This window comes from Equus asinus, chromosome 12 (assembly GCF_041296235.1).
Source record: "Equus asinus isolate D_3611 breed Donkey chromosome 12, EquAss-T2T_v2, whole genome shotgun sequence".
NCBI lineage: Eukaryota > Metazoa > Chordata > Mammalia > Perissodactyla > Equidae > Equus > Equus asinus.
In genome coordinates, this window is record NC_091801.1 from 3,276,794 (window position 1) to 3,303,116 (window position 26,323).

The following is a 26,323-nucleotide window of genomic DNA, read 5'->3' on the forward strand; positions in this document are numbered from 1 at the left end:
CGACGTGGAGTGGGCCCTGCCTGCCTCTCTGGGACACAGCTTGTAACTTCTCCTCTACCGTTAATTCCAACCCCAGAAACCAACTTCTTCCTCTGCTTGAACACGCCAACCCTCCTTCCCACCTGAGAACATTTGTAGTTGCTGTTCCTACTTACTGGAAAGCTCACTCCAGATTCTGTCCTGGTGCTTCTCCTGGTCATTCAGTCTCAATTCCCATACCATCTCAAAGAGGCCTTTCCTGACCACTGGCTCTGCCAGATCCCATGGTATGGTTCCCATCAGAGAACCCACCACATTCCTCTTACTTATGTGTTTGTTTACTTCTAACACCCCACTAACCCTCTGGTCTGACCCAGACTTCCTCCTTCTCCATCGACATTTCCTGTCTCAAACCAGAAACACTAACTCCACCCCTCCCTCAGCCTCAGACCCAATCAGTCAACCAATCCCACAGCCGCTGCACCTCCAGCCAGTCCTCCAATTGCACTATCATCTATTACCTTTAATAGATTTTAAACCAGCATCCATCTAAGATATTTTTAAAAAGTAAATATGGTCACTTCCCAACTCAAAGCCAGTCAGTGACTTCCCACTGCACTTAGCTTGAAGTTCACAATCCTTACCGTGAGTCACCTTAGTGAGATCTGGCCCCTCCAGGCTCTCCAACTTCAGCTCCAACAACCCTCCCCTTTGTTCTCCATGCTCTGATCACACTGGCCAGTCTGTTCTACAAACATGTGATGGTCTTTTCCCACGCCAAGTCCTCACACGTGATTTATGCAGGTGTCTCTCCCCTTTGCCTGGCTCACTCCCACTCATCCTTCAGATTTTGGGTTAAAGGCCTCTTCCACAAGGAAGCAACCCCAGGCCCAACCCTCCTTTCTTCCAGCACTCCCCTCAGGATGAACATGAGTAGGCTGGGCAAAGACTGGGGACACAGGATCTCAATGAATTCTCAGAGTAAATGAATGAATGCATGGACAAATTAAATAAGAAATAGCTTTAAATACCTATTAAAGAACAGTATGAAATTCCAGCTAAGGCTTTATCCACTTTGAGACGGAAAATCTACAAAGACGGGAAGTGGAAGAAGTATGAAAGTGGAAGGTGTAACCATAGAGGATCCTGACCAGTTTTCCTGAGTTGCTTAGGAAATTTACAAGGCAGGGATCCAAAGCCGGCTCTTAATCCCCACAAAGCTTCTGAGACTTACAACAATATGTTAAGTTTAGAACACACAAAAAATTTAGAAAGCAAACATGAAAAGTATTCAGATTATATAAACAGAGACACCATACAGATCCAGGAGTCCCACTTTCTACATCTTGGCATCTTTTGTCCACTGCCACGGGATACTCTGGATGTATATTTCATTCCTCCACCCTCAGAACAGAGTGGGTCCCATGCTCTAAGCACTTGGCCTCAGACAAAAGTGCTTTAGTAGGCGAAGTGGGCATTTTGGTTGATAGCTTCAAAGAACTGATGTATATGGTAATGGAAGAATAAAACTGGAAAGAAGTTCCATTTGCTGGATTTCTCTCAACAGCAGGGCTATGAAGCAGCATCTAAATCCACAGCTCAGTAACCACGAGAAAATGAAGAAAAACTATACTTGTCTGCTAACATTGCTCTGTCTTGCCTAGATGACCCACAAGCCAAATTATTTTCACTCAAATAGTTTTGGCTGAGTCACACAATAATTCACTTTCATCTCATGGTAAAGTTGGGTGTTAGCAATATTTAATTGTATTAAAACTTGAAGTCTATCCTTTAACCAGGGGATTAGAAAAAGTAGAGTATTATTAATGAATATAATTATAAGGAAAAGGCATAACTTCCCAATCAAAAAGAGACAAGTCAACGAATGCTGTATTGTGCTATGCTTTACCAATGACCTGAGCAATTAACAGAGATTCCATTTCATACCTGTAACTGTAGAGGTAATGTAGAGTTTAGGAGAGTTTGAGTCTTTATTTTTCTTCCCTAAGAGAAACTTTGCCATTTACCATCACCTCTATAATATGGACTTTACATGATATTAGTACAGTCCATATATATTTGTGTCTGGACCAAATACATACAAGTTGGGCCTAAAACAAATGTTTCATTCTCTTCCTTCCCACTGGCCTTTAGGAAACACAACAGATATTGTAGAAAGAGTTTGTAATTTGGGTTTCAACCCATCTCAACTGCCTCCTAGCTGGATAAGTTACTTAATCTCTCCAAGTCTCCAGTTTACTCATTTCTAAAATAGGCACAATAACCCTATTATGAAGCTCTAATAATAGATAGATAGCTCTAATCATAAGAGCTTAATAATAATTAAGCTCTAAGCTCTCAGAGTTGGTTTAAGACTCAGAAGGGCTGCATTCGTAGCTCTCATATTGATACACTCTCATCGTGATGAAATAAAGCAACTTCAGATACGGAGACATCTAATTGGCTTGGGAGATATTTGGGGCCAAGGAAATTGTCTTCTGTGCCCCTTAAATGCCACCACATAGGAAAACTCTGAATCATGAACCTGTCTGACGGCTTACCTCTGCGGCATATCTCACTCCGTCCACCACGTGCTCAGAGCCATGATCGTCCGCGGACCCCCAGTGAAGATGGACCTGCCGTAGCCTGTAGCTTCCAGTGAGAGGACCCCCACGCAGAACTAAACATCAAAATTGTTAGCAAGAAAAAAATATTTACACACGGTGCCACAACCCACAACATCTCCCTAATTACTCAACATGTCCACGTCCTCCAAGAAACTTTATACAAATGTGTCATTCAGTTTGTTAACAGGAATACATCTTTTAGGTACTTGAGGAGTGAAAATAAGCACTGAAAATGTTAGAGAGCCCACAATACAGATTTTCATGGAACATCTGGGAAATCATACCAGACGCACTGACTGGAAAGTCAAAGAAATTAGGAGTTCTTAAAGGTTAGGAATTGCACCATTTAATGGCGAATGTCAGCCTCCACAAATAAGGATGTAATATGCAATGAGGTCCATCTTGAACTTGGTCAAGCAGTCTAGCATTACGGTTAGAGACTAGGATTCAGCATTTAGAAGACCTGGGCACACGCTCTCTTTACAAACTGTACAATCCTGCACCAATTCTAACTTTGAAGCTTCAGCTTGCATGTCTAGAACCTCAAGATAGTAACACTACCTCCTCCTACTGCTGTTGTGAAAACAGAGGAAAAATTGAACACAAAACACTCATTGCCTGGCACACAGTCAGCATGCTGCACATGTCAGCTAGGACTTCTACTTCATTGCTGTTAATATTACTACAAAAACTGGCAAAGTAAGCACATCTTCTGTACTTGAATTCTATCTGGGGAAATGTGAAATACAGGACAAACTAACCCTTTTTTAAAAATCCATCATATCTTTGTCACTTTGGCAGAGTATATTTTAGGACTCTGCCTCAACAAACACAATCTCTAAAATGATTGCAATAGACTCTTAAGTATATAGAAAAGCTTCTTATAGAAAACATAGTCCTCTACTGCCTCCTCCCAATGAATCTTTATCGAGCACGCTTAAAGGATATGGGAGGATAAGGAAGCACTGGATGTTGAATACACCACACTCATTACTAAATTCCTGTCAATATCCAATAGGATTAAGTGTCAGATTGGTGAGGTGCAGCCATAACAACAGTTTTATTGAAATTACCTACCTGCTTAGAGATTATATATATATATATATATACACGTATATATGTGCTATATATGTCTCAAAATTTGTCAAGAATAATCAACTTATATAAGAAGCAAAAGATGTGAAGAGGTATCACATGGAAACAACAAGAGAAAAAGGAAGAGATAACACATTTGCCTAAGGCACATCCTTCTTTGAGCTGCCCTAAGGTAGGAGAAGGAATAATCCAGACTGCTGTCTGTATTGACCAGGACAACTGAACTCATTGCCCCCTGCTGAGTTTGACTCAGCTGAAGCTGAGCATCAGTGAGTAAGAGCCGGTGTATCGGCTGGAATCACGGACCTGGGAATAGCCCCAGCTCAGCCACTAAGCTTGGTGATCTTTCAAAACTCACTTAAGCCTTCTGGGAGCTTCAGCTTTCTTGTCCATACCTGTGTTTGTTTGTCTGTCTATTTTTAATTAGGAGATTAAATTGAATGCTCCTTACCTTGTAAAATTCTCAAAACTGCCAACAGAAAAAAATTATGAGCCCATGTAATAAAATTTTTTTGGAAGGGTGAATGGTTGGGGCTTTCTTTAATTTATTTGGATTCAGATTTCTTTACAATAAATAAAGATAGCTATTTTCAAAGCCCAGGAAAAGTAAAAGCGAAGAGAGAACCACTTACTTCAGACTGCAGGGCTCGCTCTTCTGCTACTCTGTTACCAATAGAGTAATTCTACTATTTCTTCTCCCACTGGACAATGTTCATGAGGGCACAGACTCTGCCTGCTCGGGTCCCTACTGTACCCATTACCTAGCATAGTAACCATCACAGAGGAGATGCACGATAAATACTTGATGAACGAATGAATAAGATATTTGATTTGTCTTTAAACAAACAGTTTCAAAGATAATTCACAGATAAATTAATTTAAAAGACACATTTCCCTAAGTGACTCCATCCAGAATGGATGCAATGGTATTCCAAACGAAAAGATTTGCAATCAACAACTCTATTGTCCTTTTTTTTTTGCTGTTGCATAACAAGACCTGGCTGAACCATAAAGTCATTCCTTTACAGATAAAAAGCAGATTAGAGAATTTGAGTAATCAATGTGGAATTGACTTTGGGAGAAGATGCAAACAAGACAGCTCAGGAGAAAGAAAGTGATACCAAAAACCACACATTGTTACGGAAACGTCCCAGAACAATGGTTGATCTCTAGAAAGACTACTCTGAATCCATGATTTACAGCCCGATTAGCACAGCTCTGCATATCTGGACTCCACATGTGAGTGTTTCAACTAAAACATCCAAACAGGGACTACAAACAGCAAACATCTACTTGTGAAGACCATTCTCTTGGAGAAGCTCTCTTCCAAAGAAACACGGATGGGTGGGGAAAGTGAGTCAAAATATCAAGGTTGATTTATCACTGACTTTGAGACAGTTCATAATAAAACAGTCAAACTATGGTGTAACATGAATAATGGCAGCAAAAATTATCTGTAATGAGAACGATTCAGTGTTTTCAAGCGTCAAATTGTTTATTTTACTTTCCAACCTAGATGAGTAAATAAATACTATAACCTCCATCTTATGTCTCAAAATGAGTAATCATTTCCCCAAAATCATACTTGGCATACCTATATATCCATTTATCCTTTCAATAAGGATTTTATTATAAACCTATTCCAAATAATACACTCATATAAGAGATCTATAGAGATTAAGAAACTAGAGTAAAATGCCATAAAAGTTTGGGAAAAATTTAATATTTTAGTAAAAGGGTCTTTGTCATTTGTTAGATGCTGTAAAGACCGACAAAACTGTGAAACTAGAAATGTATGTGTTACTCCAGTGAATTTGACTTTTTAAAACTGTTAGTAATGTCCTAACCCAACTCATTTTCTGAAACTACACTGTAGTCAACTGCCTTGAATGATAAGCAAGGCTGGCAACAAAATCAGAAAAAAAATCAACTTAAAAATCAACACCTTTGTCTGTTCATGCAATTACTGTCTATCCCACTAGGATACGAACTCCTTTAAGGTAGAAACTGTCTTGTTCCTCCATATGCCCAGTGCCTATGACAGCGCCTGGACCATTAATGTTAGTAATATGAAATAAGAAAGAGACCTGGCCTGGAGGGGCACTCCTCCAAGACTTCAGTTTGTAGGGTTGATACCAAAGTGACCTGGGAATGGGGGAAGAGCATATTCTCAGGACTAGCGAGTCTAATGACAGTCAGCCTAATGCACTGCTCTCTGAAGGAAAGCTAACGAACAGGACATCTGTGTTGTGCTTGAAATCTAGGAAAGGAGGAACCGAAGAGCACACGTCTGCCAAGGTTATAAATGAGAGAGAGACCGAAGACATGGATGTTCCCAGTCACTGGGGCCTGAATTCTTTATGAAAGCCAAGACAGCCCTTGCCAAGTGTGTCTTCTTTTGCTCTGAGCATACACACACCAAGGTACACTCTGATCACTCATTCATTCAACAATTCTTACGAGCTTACTAGGGGTCAGCAATTGCGTCCAATGATAAGTATGCAATGGTGAGCAAGGTCATCCCTATCCTCAAGGAACTTATAGTCTAGTGAAGGAAACATAATGACAATAAAGTTTCATAATACATAATTGTCACAGATTACCAGTTCGGTGTCCTGGAGATCTTGGCTCCCGGGGGTAATCACACATCTAAGGTATTCTTCCCCCATATCTTTTTCTGTTTTTTCCTTTTTTAATGTATAATTTAAGATCTTGTGAATTTGGATGATTTCAGGGAGTTACCTAGAACTGGACAATTAGAACTAGATAACTAGATTGTAACTGGGAAATTGACAATTTCTAGAGATAAAAATTAAAGAATAATCATTCAATCCATAAAGGCACCAATATTCCTACGAGTCCTTTCTTAGCAAGAAACCAGCTTCCTTCCTTTCGATGTTTTTTTAAATTTTCAGCACAACATGTCTCACCCAGAGAGAGGACACAGACCATTACTATTTCTTTATGTTTTATTATTATTATTAGTTATTAATAGTTACTGAGTGCTTACTAAATGCCTGGAACTCTCTCATTTATTAAAATATAAAAATTAGTACACAGCCTTTAAAAACTAAATGCTCAAAAATGAGTAATCCACCAATGTTTAAACTATTTAGGTGTCAACTGGTAAATATTAATTGATTTCTGGTGGTGTGTAATTTTATTGGGACTTAACCTATGCATAATAAGGCATGCTGTACCCTAATGCCATTTCACGGTATTTTCCATGTCCTCCAAGAATGTTTTTACCTTAATCACACATTTATTGAGTACCTACTGTGTGCCAGGCACCATGCTGGGTAGATGAGTAAGACATAAGCCTTGCCCACAGGGAGCCTTTAAGTCAGTGGAAAGAGAACCACCTGGCAATTACAAGGCAGTGTGGAAAGTTCTGTGGTAGGACAAGCCTGGGATGTCACAGGAGGGTGAGGGAGCCAGTCAGGTGGGGTTCCCAGAGAGGCGAGATCCTATCTGAGTCCAGAGAGACCAGCAGCTAAGAGGAGAAACCGTGGTCTTTCCTCATGAGATTCCTATTTCCACTTTACTATGGCCAATAGGAACTCTTCCTCAAGAATTTCACACCCACCTGCTCCCTTTCTAAAGGACTTTTAAAGGACTATTAAAATTCCAAAGCACTGTTTAAGGACAGGGTAGGCAGCTGCCCAGACAAACAAGCCCTCCAGGACCACGAGGAAGGTTTCCTGCCTGTGGTTTGTTGACTGGTAGGATTCAGAGTTAATTTTGGTCAAGAATGTCTTCTTTACAAAATGGAAACTGTATTATTCAAGTTAAAGTAGTTTGCTCAGAAAGTATGTTTGTGGTTTTTATAGTTTACCAAAGAAAAAGAAAAATCAGCAGCAACTTATGATGTTTGCCTATAGTGGTTTACATCCAAATCACCATGAAACATTCTCTTTTCATTTTTCTTCAGAAAAAAAGAATGAGAATCATGACCTATGTTATGTAGCTTCTATCTGGGATGGGTACAAAGTACTTCACAGACATTTTCAATCAACCCTGGTAATTTCATTGTGATCTAGATAGGATGAGCTCTTCATTGACGGGAGGGGGCACACCCTACCAATCTCAGACGAATGTCAAATCTGGAAAAGACAAAGCCATTCCACCAGTTAACCTGACTTAAAGGGAAAAGGAGAGAGAGAGAAGGTGGAGAAGGAGAGCCAGGGAAGGGGGTTAGGGGGAGAAAGAAAGACCTGGATCATCACAGAGCATATTAGAGTAGGAATTGTTATAACTACAGGTGCCTACATTTATAAAGAAAAAGCTGAAAGTTTTAAGTGAAGGTAATCTAATCATTTCTTATTCTAAAACTAGGAATGTAGCCTTTTTTTTTTTACATTTGAGCTATTATAAACAGTATCAAACTACAGTTATGGGTGGAATAAACTTTGTCCTTAGAAGCTTTGGACTACTTTTCCAACGCACCCATTACATCAACCATATCTATTAACACAGATTCACAAAACTGAGGGCTTGAAGGAAAGACAAGTGAATATACATCAAAAGTGAGGTCTCTCCTCCCCCAAAAAGTTTAAAATACTATATGTTAATCTTTTTTATGCATTTTTTTACAATGTTCTGATGAAAGTATATCACTTTTATGAATTTGACAAATATGAGGAAAAACTTTCAAGAGCTTATAGTTTTTGCTAACAATATAGCATTACATAAATACAGAAAATTATTACTAAAATAAATCCAAGCTTAATGAATAAGTGAAAACTTTCTTCCAATTAAGAATTTTTTAAATTTAACTATATCATTAATAGAGCAAACACAGAACATATATTAAATTAAAATAAAAATAATTTGTCAGAAGGCTTAAAGTGCTCCAAAATATGATTCTTTCTAATCTTCCCTTTCATCTTACTTTTAAACTTGATACTGTCTATTCCTTGGGCAGTGGGCATGCTTGAAGAAGGATTAAATGTTCATATTAAGGAAATGCTCTTCTCTACTTCATTTAGTTGATAAAATAACAGGTATTAAAATTTTATTTGGTAGGTCCATTATTTACTGACAGTGTGAAAGACACTATCCTATGAACTAATCAAACAAAACTTCTATTACAAGTTCTAGCAAAGTACCAATAAGGAACATACAAGGCACAGGTGTTCCAAATACCAAAGATAAGAAAGTGCAGTCCACTCGTCCAAGCCCCTCACCCCCACCAAAAAAAGAAATAGCCAACCTGATTTGTTCTCCGTGTCATCAAAGCCAACACTGAAGGAGTGGCCACTATTACTGATGATTTTAGCTGAGCTGGGGTCATACTTGATAGTCAGAGGTCGGAGCGAAGAGTCATATTTCACTTCCTTGGTTTTAATCTCAATTGGAGATTGCTGATCCCCATCGGCAATAGGGAAAAATTCATTCCAATGAACAGGACCTTAAATAAATAAGACCAAAAGAAAAGGATTAAATAAGTTATTTGATTCAACAAATATCTGTTGAGTGCAGTGCACTGTGCTTGACATTGAAGAAAAGACAAAGATTAATAAAATAAATCTTTTTCCGTCATCCTTCATCCTCAGGACCCTAGCATCTAATTGGTTTTTTTTACAAGACTAGTAACTTATTATAGGTATAGAAACCTCCTGGTTTGCCTTAATTCATTTTTAGAATTAAACTAATCCTTGTAGACAAAAGAGCATGTAAGTTTTATAAAGAACTTTCCAAAGGTATCCTTCACCAAACTAAAAACAACGGCACAATTCATCTTCGAAGAGAGTGAGATTCAGTCTCAGCTCCAAGAAGGAGCTGTGCTAGCTCCAGAGGTCAACAAATTTAAGGGCTGGCAGAATTTCTGGAGCTGAGAACGCTGTGTAGAGAGAAAGGATGTACTTCTTACAGACGCTATCCCTACTGCTTTCTTCCATCACTCAGTGGTATCTTTGGCTGTTGCCCAGGGCTCAACTCAGTTCCCGTGGATGTACAACAGGCATACTAAAGAGATATATAGATTTTTCTCATATAGGCTAATCCAAATAAAATGGCTGCACCATGTCAGGAAATGTAATATTGTTGATTATCTGCAGTGGAGTCGGGTAACTCTTTCTTTCTTCCCACATCCCAGAAGCTCCTCCTGTGGTTACTTTGCTACATTTGAATTCCAACACAAGGGACACCTGTCATCCTGATCCTCTACCCAAAAAGATAAAATTGCATCAAGTTCCCAAACCAGACATGATTCGTAAATGGATGCGAGCTAATAAGCTGGTAATTCCCTTGTCGGTTCTCTTCATTGTGCTGGGAGACTCTATTCAAGTTCCGCCTCTCAAAATCCACAGCAGGGTTGCAGCTTCAGGTAAGCTCCAAGCCATCCTGCAGTCATGAGTCACTTTATAGGTTAGAGGCTCTTATTAGCTCCTCAACTTTGCCCCCAATTTACACAGCAACCACCAGGTAAGTGGAGCCCCGGGCTACTGACTAAGCTTTTCCCTCCTTCACTACCCAACTAACTGGATTTCTCTAAAACTCAAGTACTTATTAAAATAATACGGTATGACAATTAAACAAACATTTGTCACTAACAACAACAAACATCTTTAAAAGATAAGATTTAGGATAAAATTTCAAGCAATGCAAATATATCACAATAATCAACAGCTTCAGTCTCTAAACCTAATGCTGCTTATTACTCTTGATTTTGGCAAAGGAGAAAGCACAAATTCTTTCCTCCCCATAGGCGTCAGGTACAATACATAACCACACACATACCTTAAAAGTTGTTCTCCCGTGAATCTCACACTTTTGACTTCAAAGCAACTTGAACATCAAAAGTCTTTGCTTACAACTTACTAGAGCAAAGGCATTACATTTCCTTATTTATTAAGTACTCTCATTTACCTCTCTAGTCCTTTTTTTAATGTGAAAAATGTTTTCCATTTCATTGCCACCAAGTATGACAATCTAGAGAGAATTCGATGTCAAACATGCAATGCATATGTTGCAACATGTTGACTTTTTTCCAATCAGGAAACTATCTTTCTCCTCCTAATTCCTTTACTCCCCTAGTTCCAGTCCTTTATAACCAGAACTATTTTTAAAAGCAGAGGCAAGCCAAAATAAAATAAAAATAATACTACTTTGTACCAATTACTCAATATTGTCTGTTAATGTAATCTGATGGTAGGTTCATTTCCCTGCCTCTGAAAGAGGAGCACCCTTTGTAAAATTTTGCAAAACATCCAACTTTTAACCCATTTAAACATAGTTCTTAAGTACAGATAAATGGTGGCTCTTCCATTGATTCCGGAACTTTTGGATATCCATAGTGATACGGAGTTTTCAAAGGCAGTCACATTTCCTAAACTAAACCAATAAAATTGTCAAAGGTGGGTGGAAGAAGTTGTAAGTTATTTGTGCAGATGGTGCCCCCTTCCAGTGCCTCCTGTCTTGATGTTTCATTTTAGCATCACTACTGTTCCCAGTTTAAGATCCCTTTCATCTGCTCATTCACTGCTTTTGCCAGTCTAAATAGAAAACAAGTAACACAACTTGTCCAGTCAGGTTACAACACTTTCCAATGGGATTTTGCCAAAGTTTATCTACTTAAAGGTGTGGTCCTCAGGAAGCTATTGCATCCTGAGGTGGATTGTTAACATTTCTGAAGGCGAGCTTCACTGGAGCCAATATTTTCTACTACATTAAAGAGCAATCAACACTCATTGATTGAAAAATACCCTTCTTCCAAACCATAGTGAGGGCACTGTTGACACCCAGTAACTATTAAATAATAATAATAATAATTTCAGCAGAGAGAAAAATTAAAAGAAATTTGTTTTGTGGGATTTTTTTCCCCCAAACATAAATTGGAAATTAGCAAAATGTAAGATTATAATTATGGTCTCAGTCAAGAAGAAACCCACCTAAATTATACCTTTCATTATTAATGCTCTAAATTTCATCTGTTGCCATTTTTAAACTGGCAGGTTAATCATAACCTCAAAACGGCTACAATTAGAAATGAAATTTTTCTGTCTCTTGGTCAAAGTAAGCTTTCCATAAAATCTGACTTCACAGTACTGTTCGGTAATAGGCATGTTAATCCAAGGAAAATATTATTATTACTGTTACCATTCACAGACCTAATTTTGACAGTGATTCACTACAAGGCTTTCTTGGTGTCCCTTTGCAGTTACTTCAAATAACCAGTTCAGCTTAATGTAAAAACCAGAAAAATGGTTTACTTTTGATAATTGAGGATATACGAGAAGAAAAGTACAATCTAATTACCATTGTCATTCCTATGAATACATTTTTTCCAAGGTGTTAAAATTTCAGTAATCTTTTGCTAATACTTAACCTCTGCAAGGATGCTTGTGGAAGGAGAGGAAGAAAGAGTGGAGACGTGGCGCAAAGTATCACTTCATTTCCCAGAAAGAGCCTGAAGTCTTCCTACAGCCAACAGTACGGGTCAGCCAAACGCAAACCGCCGTGCGAGTATTTTACAGCAGTAGCTATTAAGAAATCGGGAGTATTCTGGTTGCCAGGAAGACAACTTACATCTTCCGTGTCGCAATCCAAGTTATTAAAATTTCTTAAACGTATTTTCAAATATTTCCCACGATTTGCTTCCCCTGAGTGAACAATGAGCTTAAAAGACTGAAAGTGAACTTGTCCTCAATTCCTGCAAGTATGTCACCAGACTTCCAATCTCCGCGCCTTTAACCGAGGAGTGCTAACTAGCAAAGGTCCTGGGCTTTTCCAATGAAAGTGACCGGGCAGGCGGGACGATTTCGGGGTCTGGGGCATCTCTGCAGGGCTTGCACACCCCAACTCTCACCCCACTGTCAACGGGACCCTCCGAACCGCGCCTTCCCGGTCTACACTCGCCGGAGCCGGCGGCCCGCGCAGTGCTCCCGGCTTAGAGGAAGCGCAGGCTCTCCCGGCGGGCACGGGCCAGCTCCCCACCCAGCCCCCCGAGGCGGCGGGCGCTCACCGTTGTGCTCGCCGTACCCCCAGCTCAGCCTGGACATGGTCCTCGGGGCCGGAGGCGGAGGAAGATGCGGCCGGGCGGACAGAGGCAGGCGGGCGGGCGGGCGGGGGCCGGCCCGGGGCGGGGACGCGGGCGGCAGTGGTGGCCCCCGCGCCCGGGCCCGGTGCCCCAGGGGCGGGGCGGGCGGCGTCCCGGCGCAAGTCCCTCTCGGTCTGAACTCCGGGACGAGAGCCTGGGCTCCACAGCGAGGCGAGGAGGGAGCGCGGGAGGTGGGGACGAGGAGGGAACACTTTCCAGGGGATTTCCTGCCCTCTGAGCAGCAGTCACCCTGGAGAGGAAAGCGGCACCTAGAGGCCTGTCCTGGGAGCCAACGAGTCCCTCGGCCCGCAGCAGGCGGCCGGGACTGGGGACCCTGGTGGAGATGTGGGGGTCGGTGCTGCCCGTGGTGGCGGTGATTCCAAATACAGAGCAGGAACGACAATGGTGCTAGCCACAGCAAATAATTTAGCTGTTCTTTATTAAGGGCTTACCCTGGGCCAGGGGCTTAGCTAAGACGTTTACCCACATTGTTGCATTAGACTCTCACAGAACTCCTTTGAAGAAGATAGGACAAGTGCCCCAGAATTGGGAGGAGAGGAAATGAGGCTTAAGAGAAGCTAAGTGGCTGCCCCAGGTCACACAGCTAAGAGGGGCAGGAGGTCCCTCTCCAAGAGGAACAGAGATCTCAGAGATCCACCCCAGAAGCGGGCCCCACAGCCCATTCCTCCTGTTCCTGGCCTCCGCCTCTCACTCTGCAGGCCTGTGGCTTGGGGACTGAGGGAACTAAACCTAATTACTGATACCTCGTGCGGAAATTCTTCTGCCTTTTGGACCCGGCAGGGAGGACGGTGTTCAAGCCATGTTCTCCTGCATGCTTGGCAGGCTTGCTGCCCTGGGACTGAAGGCTGAACTGACTGCACAGCCTTGACTTTCTGTCCTGGAGTGGTAGGTGCTCAGGGCCCGGAGTGAAAAATAGAACTGTGTGACTCCCCAGGATTACAGTTACTGTTCCAGCTGCCCTAAGGGTTTGAGTTGGGTCAGTGCAAAATTTCAGATTGAGCTGTGCAATGACAAACTAATGCAAAGAGCTGCTTAACGGGCATGAGACTTCCGTAAAAGGCTTAAGTGTAGCTGTTCAAGTATCATCTTTGATTTTCTCTTGCCGTCAAGACAGCAGCTGTGTAATGTGGTAGTTGCATGTCCCAGGACGTACCTCTTTGGGTAAACACGGCATTGTCTAGGGACCACTAAATAAGGATCAATTTGACCTATTCTTCTTTAGACCGGAACTAAATACCCCACAGTGACGCCTGTACCTCCTTCTGCTTCTACAGTTCTTAATGAGGTTAGAAGGCAACAGGGGAAAAAGGTTTTTATACAGCATTAAATACAGTAAACGTTATGCTCCTCTTGCATCTAGTGGAAAGCCCAGGATTTCTCTTCCATATTCTCTGGCACAATTGGGTTCATTTATGCCAACATAATAGGAGCCAAATTTTTAAGAATAAGGTTTGAGCTATATTCACTTTCATCACAAAAGACAATAGTTATCCAAAATACGCAAAAAAAAACCCTCTTAATACTCAACAATTATAAAACAAGCAACCTGATTACGAAATGAGCCAAAGACCTTAATAGACACCTCACTAAAGAAGATGTACAGATTGCAAATAAGCATATAAAACAGGCTCCACATGATGTGTTATGAGGGAAATGCAAATTAAGACAATGAGATAGCATCACACACCTATTAGAACTGGTAAAGATCCAGGACACTGACAACAACAAAGGCTGGCAAGGCTGGGGAGCAACAAGAACCCTCACTATTGCAGGTAGGAATGCAAAATGGCACAGCCACTTTAGAAGACAGTTTGGCAGTTTCTTACAAAACTAAACATACTCTTACCATATGATCCAGCTATCACACTACTTGGTACCGTCAACTCTAAAACAAATTCATCACTTATTTTACCCTCAAAACGAGTTTATTTGGGAAGAAGCAAAAAATTGCAATTTGGGATGTGCATGCTATGGCAAATCATAAGCAAATCCAGAGAACAAAGGAGGGGAGTTGCTTTTATAGAAAAAAACGGGGGGGGAGTGGGGAGGAGGATGTTCTCAACAAAAGTCCACTGGGGGAAAGCAACAGTTGAAGGCTGCAATGGCTACTCATTGGCTGAACTGTGGCATTTCTCATTGGCTGGGCTGTTGCTGGGTGGGGAGAGAAATGTTCCTTCAGTAGTAATGTAATTGAACTTCCTGTCAGAGATGCCAGCATATGTCTCTTCCTGCACAGAGTAATTGATGACATGTAATAGGGCATGAGAGCTTCTCCTACAGGCCTTCCTGACTCTAATTTAGTTAAGGTTTCTTTGATTAATTTCCACATTTTCCCTTTTGATCAAGATCTTTCTTTGAAAGCATTGCTGGTCAACAGTCAGATTTTCTGCACAGAGTGATTTTTCCCTCAGTGCCAGGAAAGACCTTTCGTGGTTGTTATGTACCACGTTGGAGGGACAGTGCATAGCTGTTGGAAACCATTTAGGTCACATTTGAGTAACAAGGAAGGTTAGGAGGGAGAATTGTAAGGCATTTCACATTGAATGTCTCTATTTATCCAGGGTTGTAGGCGTTGGAGTTCATCTCAAAGTGCTGAGCCAGCATCACCTTACTTGGCACATCATTTTTACAGGAGTTTGACAGGCTGTAAGTACAAAATTTTACAATAAGCATATAGAGTAAGATGAAGAGCAATACTATAAACCAGTTTGCAGGATGGTTCTAAACCAGGAGCCCAGACCTGAAGTCACGAGATGAACAAATCAAAAGATGGTGGTTTGTTAGAAGAAATTGCTTTTAGCCCATGTGCTTGCTCTAATCTTATGTAATCGAGTTTCTACTTCCCCAGAGGCATTCATCCATGTGCACCAGAAGGTGTTCACCATGGCATGGACACCTCCTTGCTCAGCGAGTAGGTAATCAAGGCCTGCACGATTATCCAAGACTACCTTGGCCAATGAGTTAAGTGACTGTTGCTGAGCTGAAATTGCTTTGGCTGTGGAGTTGGTCAACTCGTCTAGAGTCAGGGAGAGATTCCTGATCATTTGTTCCCTAGAACACACTCTGATTCATGGGAAGAAAGCTCCTCCCATGGAGGCAAAACCCAGAGTCATGTACACCTCCTGGGAATTCTCATTCAGAGCAACTACGGAGATTCAATGGTAAAGACCAATGAGACGTCTGTGTTTGGTTATGCAGAGAGAACAGGACAGTGAATACGGCAAGGGCACACTGTCCCTGGACTCTCGCGCGGTCAAGGTGATGAGTTCCCAGGCATAAAGGTCATTACTGAAACCTCCACAGAAGAAGACATAACCAGGGAGTGTACATAAGGCTCCTGCATATGTGATAACATCTATAGAATGCATAGAGGCATTAGCGTTATATAAACAAGGCTCAGACACTATATTGTTACATACCAACATACACACAACCTAAATACATGGACATGTTAAGAAATATACAAATGATTCAACTTACATTGACAGTCCCACAAAATTCTTCATACAAATATTCAAAAGATCTTGTTTTGACTCTCCCAAGGCTGGGTCAAATTAAAGCAAGGAAAGACTTTAGGGGGCTTAGCGCCCTAACCCCATAAAATGGGCCAGCAGAGCAATTTACACAAACAAGAGCATCGGGAATCCCAGCAAAATTACTTATAGGGTAAATGAAGGGGTCATTACCATCTTGGACAGACAGAGGTTTCTCATGGCAAATCCAGAAATCAGAGGGGTTTCCTTCATATTTAGCAAGCGATTGGGAAATATGGACAAGAGCACTGTCTTTTCAGGAAAGAGAGGAAGAAAATTAAGAAACAACAGTGGAAGAGCACATACAGGACGGGTGTAGTCATCTTGGGATAGCTGTCTGCCTCAGGCATTGGGCGCTTCAAATCCTGGTGAGTTTTGTCTTCAGATCACCTGATGGATTGCAGGTACGTGGGGTGTGGTATCTTCCTTAAATGCCACACGTGGGTCCAGGAGTCCACTCCCCGGAGTTTGGTGACACAAGGGTTAGCAATACCTGATAGGGACCCTTCCAATGAGACTGGGGAGTGTCCTTTTGGAGGTGTCTTTTCCAGTAAACAAAATCTCCAGGTTGTAGAGTGTGGTGTTTGGGGTCTTTGTCTTCTGGGAGCGCACTGTGAAAAAGTTACTCTACCAAAGCATGGTTATTTCCAACAGAAGCAATTAGGCCTTGATGATACTGAAGTCTTCCTTTATCAACTGAAGGTGGAGAGAAGCAGGAGCCAAGTGCACTGGGCGACCTGTGATTATCTCAAGGCTGAGAGTTTACGAGTTCCTGAGATTCAGGAGGCAGAGCTTGGGCCAGGTTATCTGGAGGGTTTCTACGAACTTTCCTAATTGAGTCTTAGTAATGCCATTAGGACATTTGACCAGCCCGGAGGATTGGGGATGATCAGCACAGCAAAAATGTGGCAGGATTGTCCAAACAGCACGGACCTGTTGAAGTACTTGACCATGAAATGAGCTTCCCAGTTACTGAAGTTCAAGAAAATCTTTTCTAACAGAATATTAGCCACAGAAGAAGCAGTAGCCTGTCTGCAAGGGAGAGCTTCAGTCCGGCGAGAACAGATACAGACCATGACTGAGGCATATTTACAGCCACGAGACACAGGAGTTGTATAAAATCCCCTTGCCCAACCTTGAATGGTCCATTAGGCAATTTAATAATGTCCAAGAGCGATGTGAACAGGTTTTTCTGAATTGTATTTTGGGCATTTAGGGCAAGCAAAATAGGCACTTTTTGCATCTTTATTACTATCTCCCCACCAGGATTGGTGCATAAAGGTTACCATTTTATCTGCAGACAGTGGCTCACGGCATGTGCAGTGCTTACTAACAGGAACTTTGCAGTCTCCAATAGAACTAGGTTTTTCTTTGGCCCAAACCAGAGCTTTCTCTTTTGGTCAAACCAACAATAGTTGAATTTCCAATCTTGCTTTTCCTTGTCTGAGGCCAATCATTGGGCTTCTCCAGCCAGTTTTTCCAAGCTATCATTAGAAGAAGCATCCCCTTGGACCATGACAGAGATTTGACTGCTATTTGCCCCTTTAAGAGCAGCAGTCTTTGCAGAAGCATCACGAAGGGGATTTCCTTTAGCCCCCAGAGAGTCAGGTTTAGAATGCTCTGGGATCTTACTAATAGCTAAAGCAGCAGGTGAGGGTATCGCCTGCAATAGTTTCTGAACATAAGGACCATTTTTGATTTTATCTCTGCAGGAAGTAAGGAACCCATGTTGCTTTCACAACATCCCAAAGTCACAGGCCATTCCAGAAGCGTACCTACTGTCAGTATAAACGTGGCAGTCTTACCCTGGCCTAGGGTGCAGGCCTGCGTAAGTGCACATAATTCAGCTTATTGGGCTGGAGTAGTCAAGGGCAAAGGTGCCACCTCGATTCCATCAAAAGGCATTGATATCGCATATCCAGTACAATATTTACACTGTCCCCCTTTAAATGTGAACCATGAGACATTGGCGTTAATCAGAAGAGTCTCCTGTAGGTCATCACAGGAGTCAGAAGGGGGTCTGTCAGGGGTCACTGGTCATGAAGAACTTTGTTGGTAGCAGAGGGGAGAAGGGCAGCAGGGTTAAGGTTATTGCAGCAAGAAAGTTACATGGGGAGTGGTAAGAGGATCTCGTAAGAGGCGAGATGGGTGGCTGAAAGACATCATGTGTGGTGAGAATTTAGGACGGCTTGCCCTGCATGGAGCCCAAAATGGTTAAAGGGGACCCCACAACTATTTCCTTGGTGGCCTTAACCAAACAGTGGAGGCAGGTCTGGCTCTAAGGCAAGGAGGGTCCTTGCACTAAAGGGTCCAGTTGCTGGCTATAACATCCTGTGGGTAATGGTGGTCCCTGTGTTTTTTCTTCAGTAGCCCAAGGGCACTCCCTTCCTTCTCATACACAAAAAGAAAAAAGGGAAGCTGGTAGTTTTGATGCCCAAGGGCAGGGGGGATTTATTAAGCTCTTCTTTGAAGTTTAAAGGCTATGTTGTCCCGTTCTCCCCACAAGATCAGGTCAGGGCTATTGGTTTTTAGTAAGACATACAAGGATTTGGCCATAAGAGAAAAATCTGAAATCCAGTTTGGCAGTAGCCAGCCAGCCCGAGGAAACCTCGTGGCTGACACCTAGTTGTGGGTTTGGGGAGGCTCAGGACACCATGAAGCCTGTCTGGGTCTAGGTGTAGCCCTCGTTCTGAAATCAGGTGCCCCAAATACCAAACCTGGGTTTGGACAAACTGCAATTTCTCCGTGGTGACCTGGTGTCCCTTTAGGACTATAAATCTGAATAAGTGGATGCTGTCTCCATGTGAGGAGGCCTGAGATGGAGAACAAAGAAGCAAATGGGCTACACAATGCAACAAAATAGGACCTCTGGGAAACTGCATAATCCACATCAGCCTTCAGGACTTGTGAGAAGGAAGGACTTTCAGCAAAGCCCTGAGGCTTCTCTGCCCAGGTGGACTGTTTTCCTTCCCAAGCAAAACGAAGAGGTACTGGGTGTCCTTATCAACTGGGACACTAAAGCACATGCCACACAGGTCAATCACAGGAAAGAATTTACTTTCTCGTGGGATAGATGCCAGCAGCACATGGGGGTCAGGAACAACTGGGTGCCTAGGGGATGAGGATGTTATTCATCGCTCAGAGCTCCTGGAGGAATCTTCGTCCTCGGTCACTGGGGTTTCTTATGGGTAAAGTAGGAGTATTACAGGAACTCGCACAGGGGATATTGAGGCCTTGGGATTTATAGTTTTCTACTATTTGCCAATGCCCTGGAGGGCTTCTTTATTTATAGGGCATTGATTAATCTGAGGGACAGGTTTTGAAGGATCTCCTTGAATCTTGATAGGAGGTGCACTGTGGATTCTGCCGATGTCGGTTGCAGACTTTGCCCATAAGGAGGGTGGCTGCTCATCTAACAGGGATAAGTGGCTGGTAGTGTCCTTAAACTTAGTTTTAATGTCATCAGCCACGGAGCAAATGAAAGATGTTGAAGGGTCATTTAATTCATCTAGTTGACCATTCTGATTTGCTGCTATCAAATTCTAGAATTTTTTCCCCTTTCTCCAGAAAATCTTGGCCTAACAGATGAATGAGAGGGGAGGAACTAGGGAGAAGGGTGAGTGCCCCCCAGAGGGCCCAAAGAAAGAGGAATACATTTAGAGATGGGGTCTGTGGGGGTCTGTCTGAGAGCCCACTGTCTGAGCTATTTCAGTACTAATAACAGTGGGGCTGAGCACCAAGAGCATAGCACTGCTGTCAGTAAGTGCAGGGAAGACTTGTTCCCGGTCTGGAGAGTGGTTTCCCCAAGTTGCTTAAGGGAAAGTACTGGGAAAAGCCCCTGTGGTTCCTTGGAGCGCTGTCATTGGGGATGGGGAGGGCATTGAAAGGAAGGGTTGGGGGCTAAAACCCCTGGAGTTGTTGAGCTTGCAGAAGTCGCTTTTCCAATGCCCTGGCTTTTTACAGAAAGAGGAGAGACGGAGAGGTTTCTGGTTCCATCCAGAGGCCTGCATTTGTTGGAGCTGGAAATTTAGGATTTTTGTGATCTTTTTCCTAGGTAAGTCCTCTAGGGAGTGAGTGAGCTAATTTGCCAAACTGACCAAATCTGGAGTGGTCATGGTCTCCTACTCCATCCAGGTCCTCTTCACTAAGAGGGAAAGATCCTGGTTCATCTCATTAACAAACCTAGAATTAAAAGCTACCTGAGTGGATGGCTTCCACGGGGAAGCCCGAGTTTTCTGAGAAAGCGATCTGAAGTCCATTCAGATAATGTTGAACAGGTTCATCAGGCTTTTGCATGCAAGCCTGAGTTTTGTTCCAATTGACAGGCTTGGGAAAGTCTCCTGGGATGGCTTGGTGGAGCTTTCCAGCAAGTGTTCTAGCCTCTTGCCAAAAGTTAGCGTTTGCTTTTCTAAATCCTTCGGGCAAGTTTCATCTCATGTTGGGCCTGGCCTTCCCCAACAAACATGTGAACCAACTGATATAAATCTGAAACCCTCGGCTGGTAGATATGAATATATTAAACTCATCAGCAAACCTATGGAGGCCCTCGGTTGCCTTTGGAAAATCCTTAACAATAGCTCACCATTCAGCTTTAGTCCAGGGAGCATACGAGATCTGAGGTTTGTTTGGATCCTCAGAGGGCTTCACCTTCAAAGGGCAGGTTCTGACAGGTTCAGAAGATGAAGGGGTGAGGGTAGCTTCCGAGGAGAAAGGAAGTTTGACAAGAGGAGGAGATTAGGGAAGGGGAGGGTACAGAGAAGGTGGGGGGTGCAGAAGGGAAAGAGGAAGATGGCCTTGGGGGTGGAGCCTGGGCACAAGACGGCTGCTGGGGTGGACGCTGAGACAAAGGAGTCAGGGAAGACAACAAGATGGCGCCTGAGACAAAGAAGAAGAGGGGAACATGAGGCTTCAGAAGCCATTTCATTGTTTCGGTTAATTTAGACAAGGGTATCTTGTAGTGAGGCAATTTTAGAGTTTTGTGTGAGTTTAGAAGCCTCTGGGTACCAATTAGAATAAATATAGTGTTCTTTTCACTTAATTTTAGAGCTGCAGTCTTCCAATCTGGTTTTAAGAAAAGCTACTTTGGGGAGATTGAATGTTCACCATAATGGCCATAGCAACTCCAGACTGCTTTCGGTCTGTTTGGCCCACTTAGTTAAAAATGCGCAGGAAGAGGCCCAAAGTTGTTAACCATAAACCTGGCCAGGTCCCTGAAGGAGGGTTGCCCTCAGAATATTTAAATGACTGGGATCTGTTTCTGAAATTTTCTCTGAAAACCAAAGAAAGTTGCTAGAGTCTTAGGCCTGATCCCTGAAGGAATCTAAAAACAAAAGAAAGTTGCTGGATTCCCAGGAAAAAGATCTGTGGTGGGGGCTGGGGGGCCGGGAGGGGCAGCTGAACAGGCAGAGCACAGATGATTTTAGTGCAGTAAAAATTCTCTATATGATATTGCAATGCTGGGTACATGTCATCATACATTTGTTCAAACTCATAGAATGCAAAATACCAAGAGAACCCTAAGATAAACTATGGGCTTTGGGTGATGATGATGTGTCAACGTAGGTTCATCATTTATAACAAATGTACTGTCTGTTAGAGGATGTTGATAATGGGGGAGGCTATGCATGTGTGGGAGAGAAGGATCTATGAATCTATGAGAACTCTCTGTACCTTCCTCTCAGTTTTGCTGTCAATCTAAAATTACTCTAAAAAAGTTTTTTTTTTTTTAAAAAAAGAACAAAATAAACCCACAAAAAAGTAATGAGGTCATGTAAAATACACACACCACCCCCCACACACACAGGAGCTGGCTTGTAGGAGGTCCCACTGTCAAATTTGGGACAATTTGGGTGTCAAAAAGAATAATGATAGTAATAGATTATAACCTCCTCCCCCTAAAATATCCATGAGTCCACAGTGTTACAGAGGGAGAGAGAAAGAGAGAGAATGCTTCTTTATGAGAGAATGCCAGCTACTAAATACAGATGAACGACAGAATTTTAAAAGAACTATTTTTTCAAGGCCAATGTAATAGCTGGTTCAGGCAAGGATCAATAATGGGTGCTAACCTTCTAAGTGAGAGGTAATTGGGGAATAAGCTATTCACACAGTCTACAATTGAGAGACAAAAGATACGTAACTACCAAACGCAATGTGGGACACTCCATTAGATCCTAGATTGGGGAAAAAAGAAACAGCTGTAATAGATGCTTGGGGGACCGTTGGAGAAATGTAAATACAGAAAGCATTTGGGCGATATTACTGAATTGATGTTAATTTTCATAGGTGTGATGACGATACTGGGAATATGCTAGGACATGAATGCTAAGGCGACAGGGCTGAAGTCCTTTAATGTCTGAAGCTCTCAGATGTCTCCATCAATTACCAGTGAATCTAGCTGAGGATGTTTGGGTGCTCTTCACATTATTCTCACAATGTTTTTGTAGGTTTTAAATTTTTTCAAAAAAAACGTGAGGCGATGAAGACCTTCTACTTCCTCAAATCGATGAACCCAAATGCTATTAACCTTTTATAACTGTGTGTGGGTTTTCTCCTTGACAAAGAGCCTCCGTCTCTGGGTTGCCAGCCATCAAGTGTAAACAAGAAAAGGAAGGTTACCACTGACCAGAGAACCCAGGAATCCTGACCGAGGATGGGGTCATCACCTGCACTTCACTCTCGAACCCTTTAGATCCAGGTCAAGCTTCCTTTGCAACAAAGCCTGCTTAAGTCAGCTCTCCTCTTCAATGAATCAGACACTGGATGTTATGAGCAGCACTTGTAAGTTATAATCTAGCCATAAAAATATTTAATGAGATAGAGTAACCTATTAAGGAAATATCAAAGTATGAATTAATGTTATTTTATTAGGGATATACACAGACTCTTTCTCTGAGAGAACATTTTTTCAGGGATCCTTTGTAGAAACTCTGAATGTAAACCCAAGTGACGATTGTCATCTGACTTTTACTGAGTAGGAAACTGACATGAGCAAGATTCCTCAGTGACCCAGAGAGGCAAGCCACACAGCCGGGGACAGAGCTCCAGTCTGCAGAGTCCCAGGTCCAAGGTGCTCCCCAGTTTGTGCCTGTTGCCTTCATCAAGTCCTGTGCTTTGTGCGGCTGGGACTTATTAACCACAGGAACATCTTATCACCCCATATCTTGTGGAGAGTGTTGATTTTTATGGAGCTGGGAATTTCCCATTCCTAAGGTTATTCTAAGATTAGAATTGCATAATGCAATCTCTTTGGGAGATTGCATTGAGGTCCAAAGAGACTAGAGGACGTGTTCAAGTGACCTATAACAGGAACTCTCAGACCAGAATTGAAAGGGTAACTTCAATGAGTCACCTCACAAGTCACTTTTCAGATTATAACTCTTATCAACTACAGCCAAACATTTTGTCCTGTATTGTCAGACAAGAACACATCACTAAAAGCCTACCATCTACATTTTTGTTCTTTTGTTTAATCTCATACTCTTTTCTAATAGAAATTTATCCACACTCTATTTTATAGTGTTTTATTTCTTATCTGAGCATATTATAAAAGTAGATAAAGTGCGAAAGAGAAAAGGAGGGAGCTAAGATTATTTAAAAGAAAATGAAGCTGTATAGGCATCAGATCAGTGTTGAAAAGTCCAGATAATTTAGGCCACAATAATTCAGCTGTCAAAGAATTTAGTTAATTGTTCATTGGCTTGGAATGAATAAGTCAATGTCACTTTATTGCTGTCAACTCTTTGAAATATAATGACAGAATAATTAGGGTTGCTAACAGGCCTTCTGTCATCAGCACTTATAAGATTTATCTACCCTCTTCTGTCCTCTAGGAAAGGACAATCTGTTCTCTCAAGAGTAATACCCATATCCTTATCTCACCACCAAGCAAGACTTGATATAGCCTCACTCTAGGAAATTCTCTGCCCAGATACCACCATTTCACCACTGAGGGCTGGATGCGCTAGCCCTGCACACCAGCAAACCCTCCCACTCCCTCCAAACACAGACCATTGTATCCTGTATAACCCACATCACCAACTCTACTCCGTCTTTATCATTGCCATCGGTATACCAACATGTTCTAGAATTTCCTTCTGTCAGAGGGAAAGTCCCTCCCTGAACATGTGTACAGCTCCCACTTGCTACCCACCCATCCTCCCCAGTACCCATTGGGTTCTTCTTTCTATATACAATTGTAATAGTAAGGTTTCTCCAGAGAAACAGAACCACACACTGTGTGTGTGTTTGTGTATTTATAAATTTATATATATATTTATGTATTCTCTCTCTACATATATAAAAGAGATTTATTATAAGGATTTGGCTCCCATGATTATGGAAATTGATAGGTTCCAAGATCTGCAGGATGAGTTGGCAAGCTGGAGACTCCAGAGAGCCAATGGTGTAGTGCCAGTCTGAAGGCTGGCAGGCTCAAGATCCAGGAAGAGCCAATGTTTCAGTTTGAGTCTGATGGCAGGAAAAAGCTAATGCCCCAGTTCAAAGGCAGTCAGGCAGAAGGAGTTCTGTCTTCCTCAGGAGAAGGTAAGCCTTTTTATTCTATTCAGGCCTTCAAGTGAGTGAATGAGACCCACCCACATTAAGGAGGGCATCGCGCTTCATTCGGTCTACTGATTTAAATGCTAATTTCACTCGAAAACACCCTTACGGAAACACCCAGGATAATGTTTGACCAGGTATCTGAGCATTCCATGGTCCAGTGAAGTTGACACATAAAATGAACCATCACACCAACCTTCAAATCTCAGGGGTTTGGGACCTTCTACTAGGTAATTCCATCAATTTCTATGGACGTAATCTACCCAGCTTAGACATCTCTTCCAGCACTATCCAAGAGAAACCTAATGTGAGTCACAAATGCAAGCCATATATGTAACTTTAAATTTTCAACTAATTACCTTAAAAAAAAGTAAAAAAAGAAAAGTGATACCCAAACAACTTAAAATCAACAATCCAAAGTAACATATGCACCCCTATGTTCATTGCAGCATTATTCACAACAGCCAAGACATGGAAGCAACCCTAGTGCCCATCGACTGATGACTGGATAAAGAAGATGTGGTGTGTGTATATATATATATATATATATATATATATATATACACACACAATGGAATACTACTCAGCCATAAAAAAGACAAAGTCATCCCATTTGCAACAACATGGATGGACCTGGAGGGAATTATGTTAAGAGAAATAAGCCCGACTGAGAAAGACAAACACCAGATGATTTCACTCACACGTGGAATATAAACAAACACATGGACAAAGACAACAGTTCAGTGGTTACCAGGGGAAGGGGTGAGGGGGTGGGCACAGGGGTGAAGGGGAGCACGTATATGGTGATGGACAAGAAATAACGTACAACTGAAATTTCACAACGATGGAGACTCTTATGAGCTCAATTTTAAAAAGTCTACAAAAAAAGTGAAATTTGTTTTAACGATATATCTTTTTTAACTCAATATATCCAAAATATCACTATTTCAATATAAATCAACAATAAAAATATTAAGGAGCATGCCAGTGATCAATTTATCTCTCAGCTCTAAACTCACCATGCATTACCTGCTCCATGAAAATGGAGCTTTGCAAATCTCTTCTGTGCAGCCAGCACAGTGCTAACCTTTATTCAGTCGACAGACACTGCAGGAGGGAGACTGGTTTCCCGGTTCTCATGTGCTGCATTTTTCATCTTCTTCTTGCTCCTGCTGGGCTGCTAGCGGGGACGTGTGTGGGTGGACATGCCCAACCTCGCCGCAAGAGTGTGCAGTCCCTCAGCCAGCTCACAGCCCCACCCCAGCCCAGTGGCCACCTCATTGCGCTTCCCGCAGCAGCCACTGCACGCCCCAGCTCTTGTGCCATCCTGCCAGCAAGCGGATGCCCCACTCCCTCCACACAGCTGCCCAGCAGCCTCGGGCGGCCTGCACCATGGATAGTGTCTCCCATGGTGCTCCTGACACGGACACTGCACTCTAGGTTGTGCATCACGCCCCCAGAGAGTTGGT

General features: G+C 42.3%; 1 protein-coding gene across 9 annotated transcripts in view; it reads right to left on the reverse strand.

Annotated features, from left to right (window-relative positions):
• The window catches only part of CA13 (carbonic anhydrase 13), a 77,981-nt gene that overhangs the window by 40,168 nt on the left and 11,490 nt on the right, over positions 1–26,323 (reverse strand). For 2 of the 9 annotated variants that reach the window (XR_011493087.1, XM_070480973.1), the window contains exons 1-3: positions 12,667–12,847; positions 8,914–9,111; positions 2,541–2,659 (exon numbers count right to left, since the gene is read on the reverse strand). Coding sequence is in view for 5 of the 9 variants with exons in the window: in XM_070480973.1 (XP_070337074.1) it covers positions 2,541–2,659; positions 8,914–9,111; positions 12,667–12,703 (354 nt within the window). In the remaining 4 variants the exon portion in view is untranslated. Of the gene's footprint in view, positions 1–155; positions 355–2,540; positions 2,660–8,913; positions 9,112–12,030; positions 12,149–12,666; positions 12,952–26,323 lie in introns of those variants that run through there. The other 7 variants (XM_014839133.3, XM_044780336.2, XM_044780338.2 and 4 more) reach the window with 7 other exon arrangements.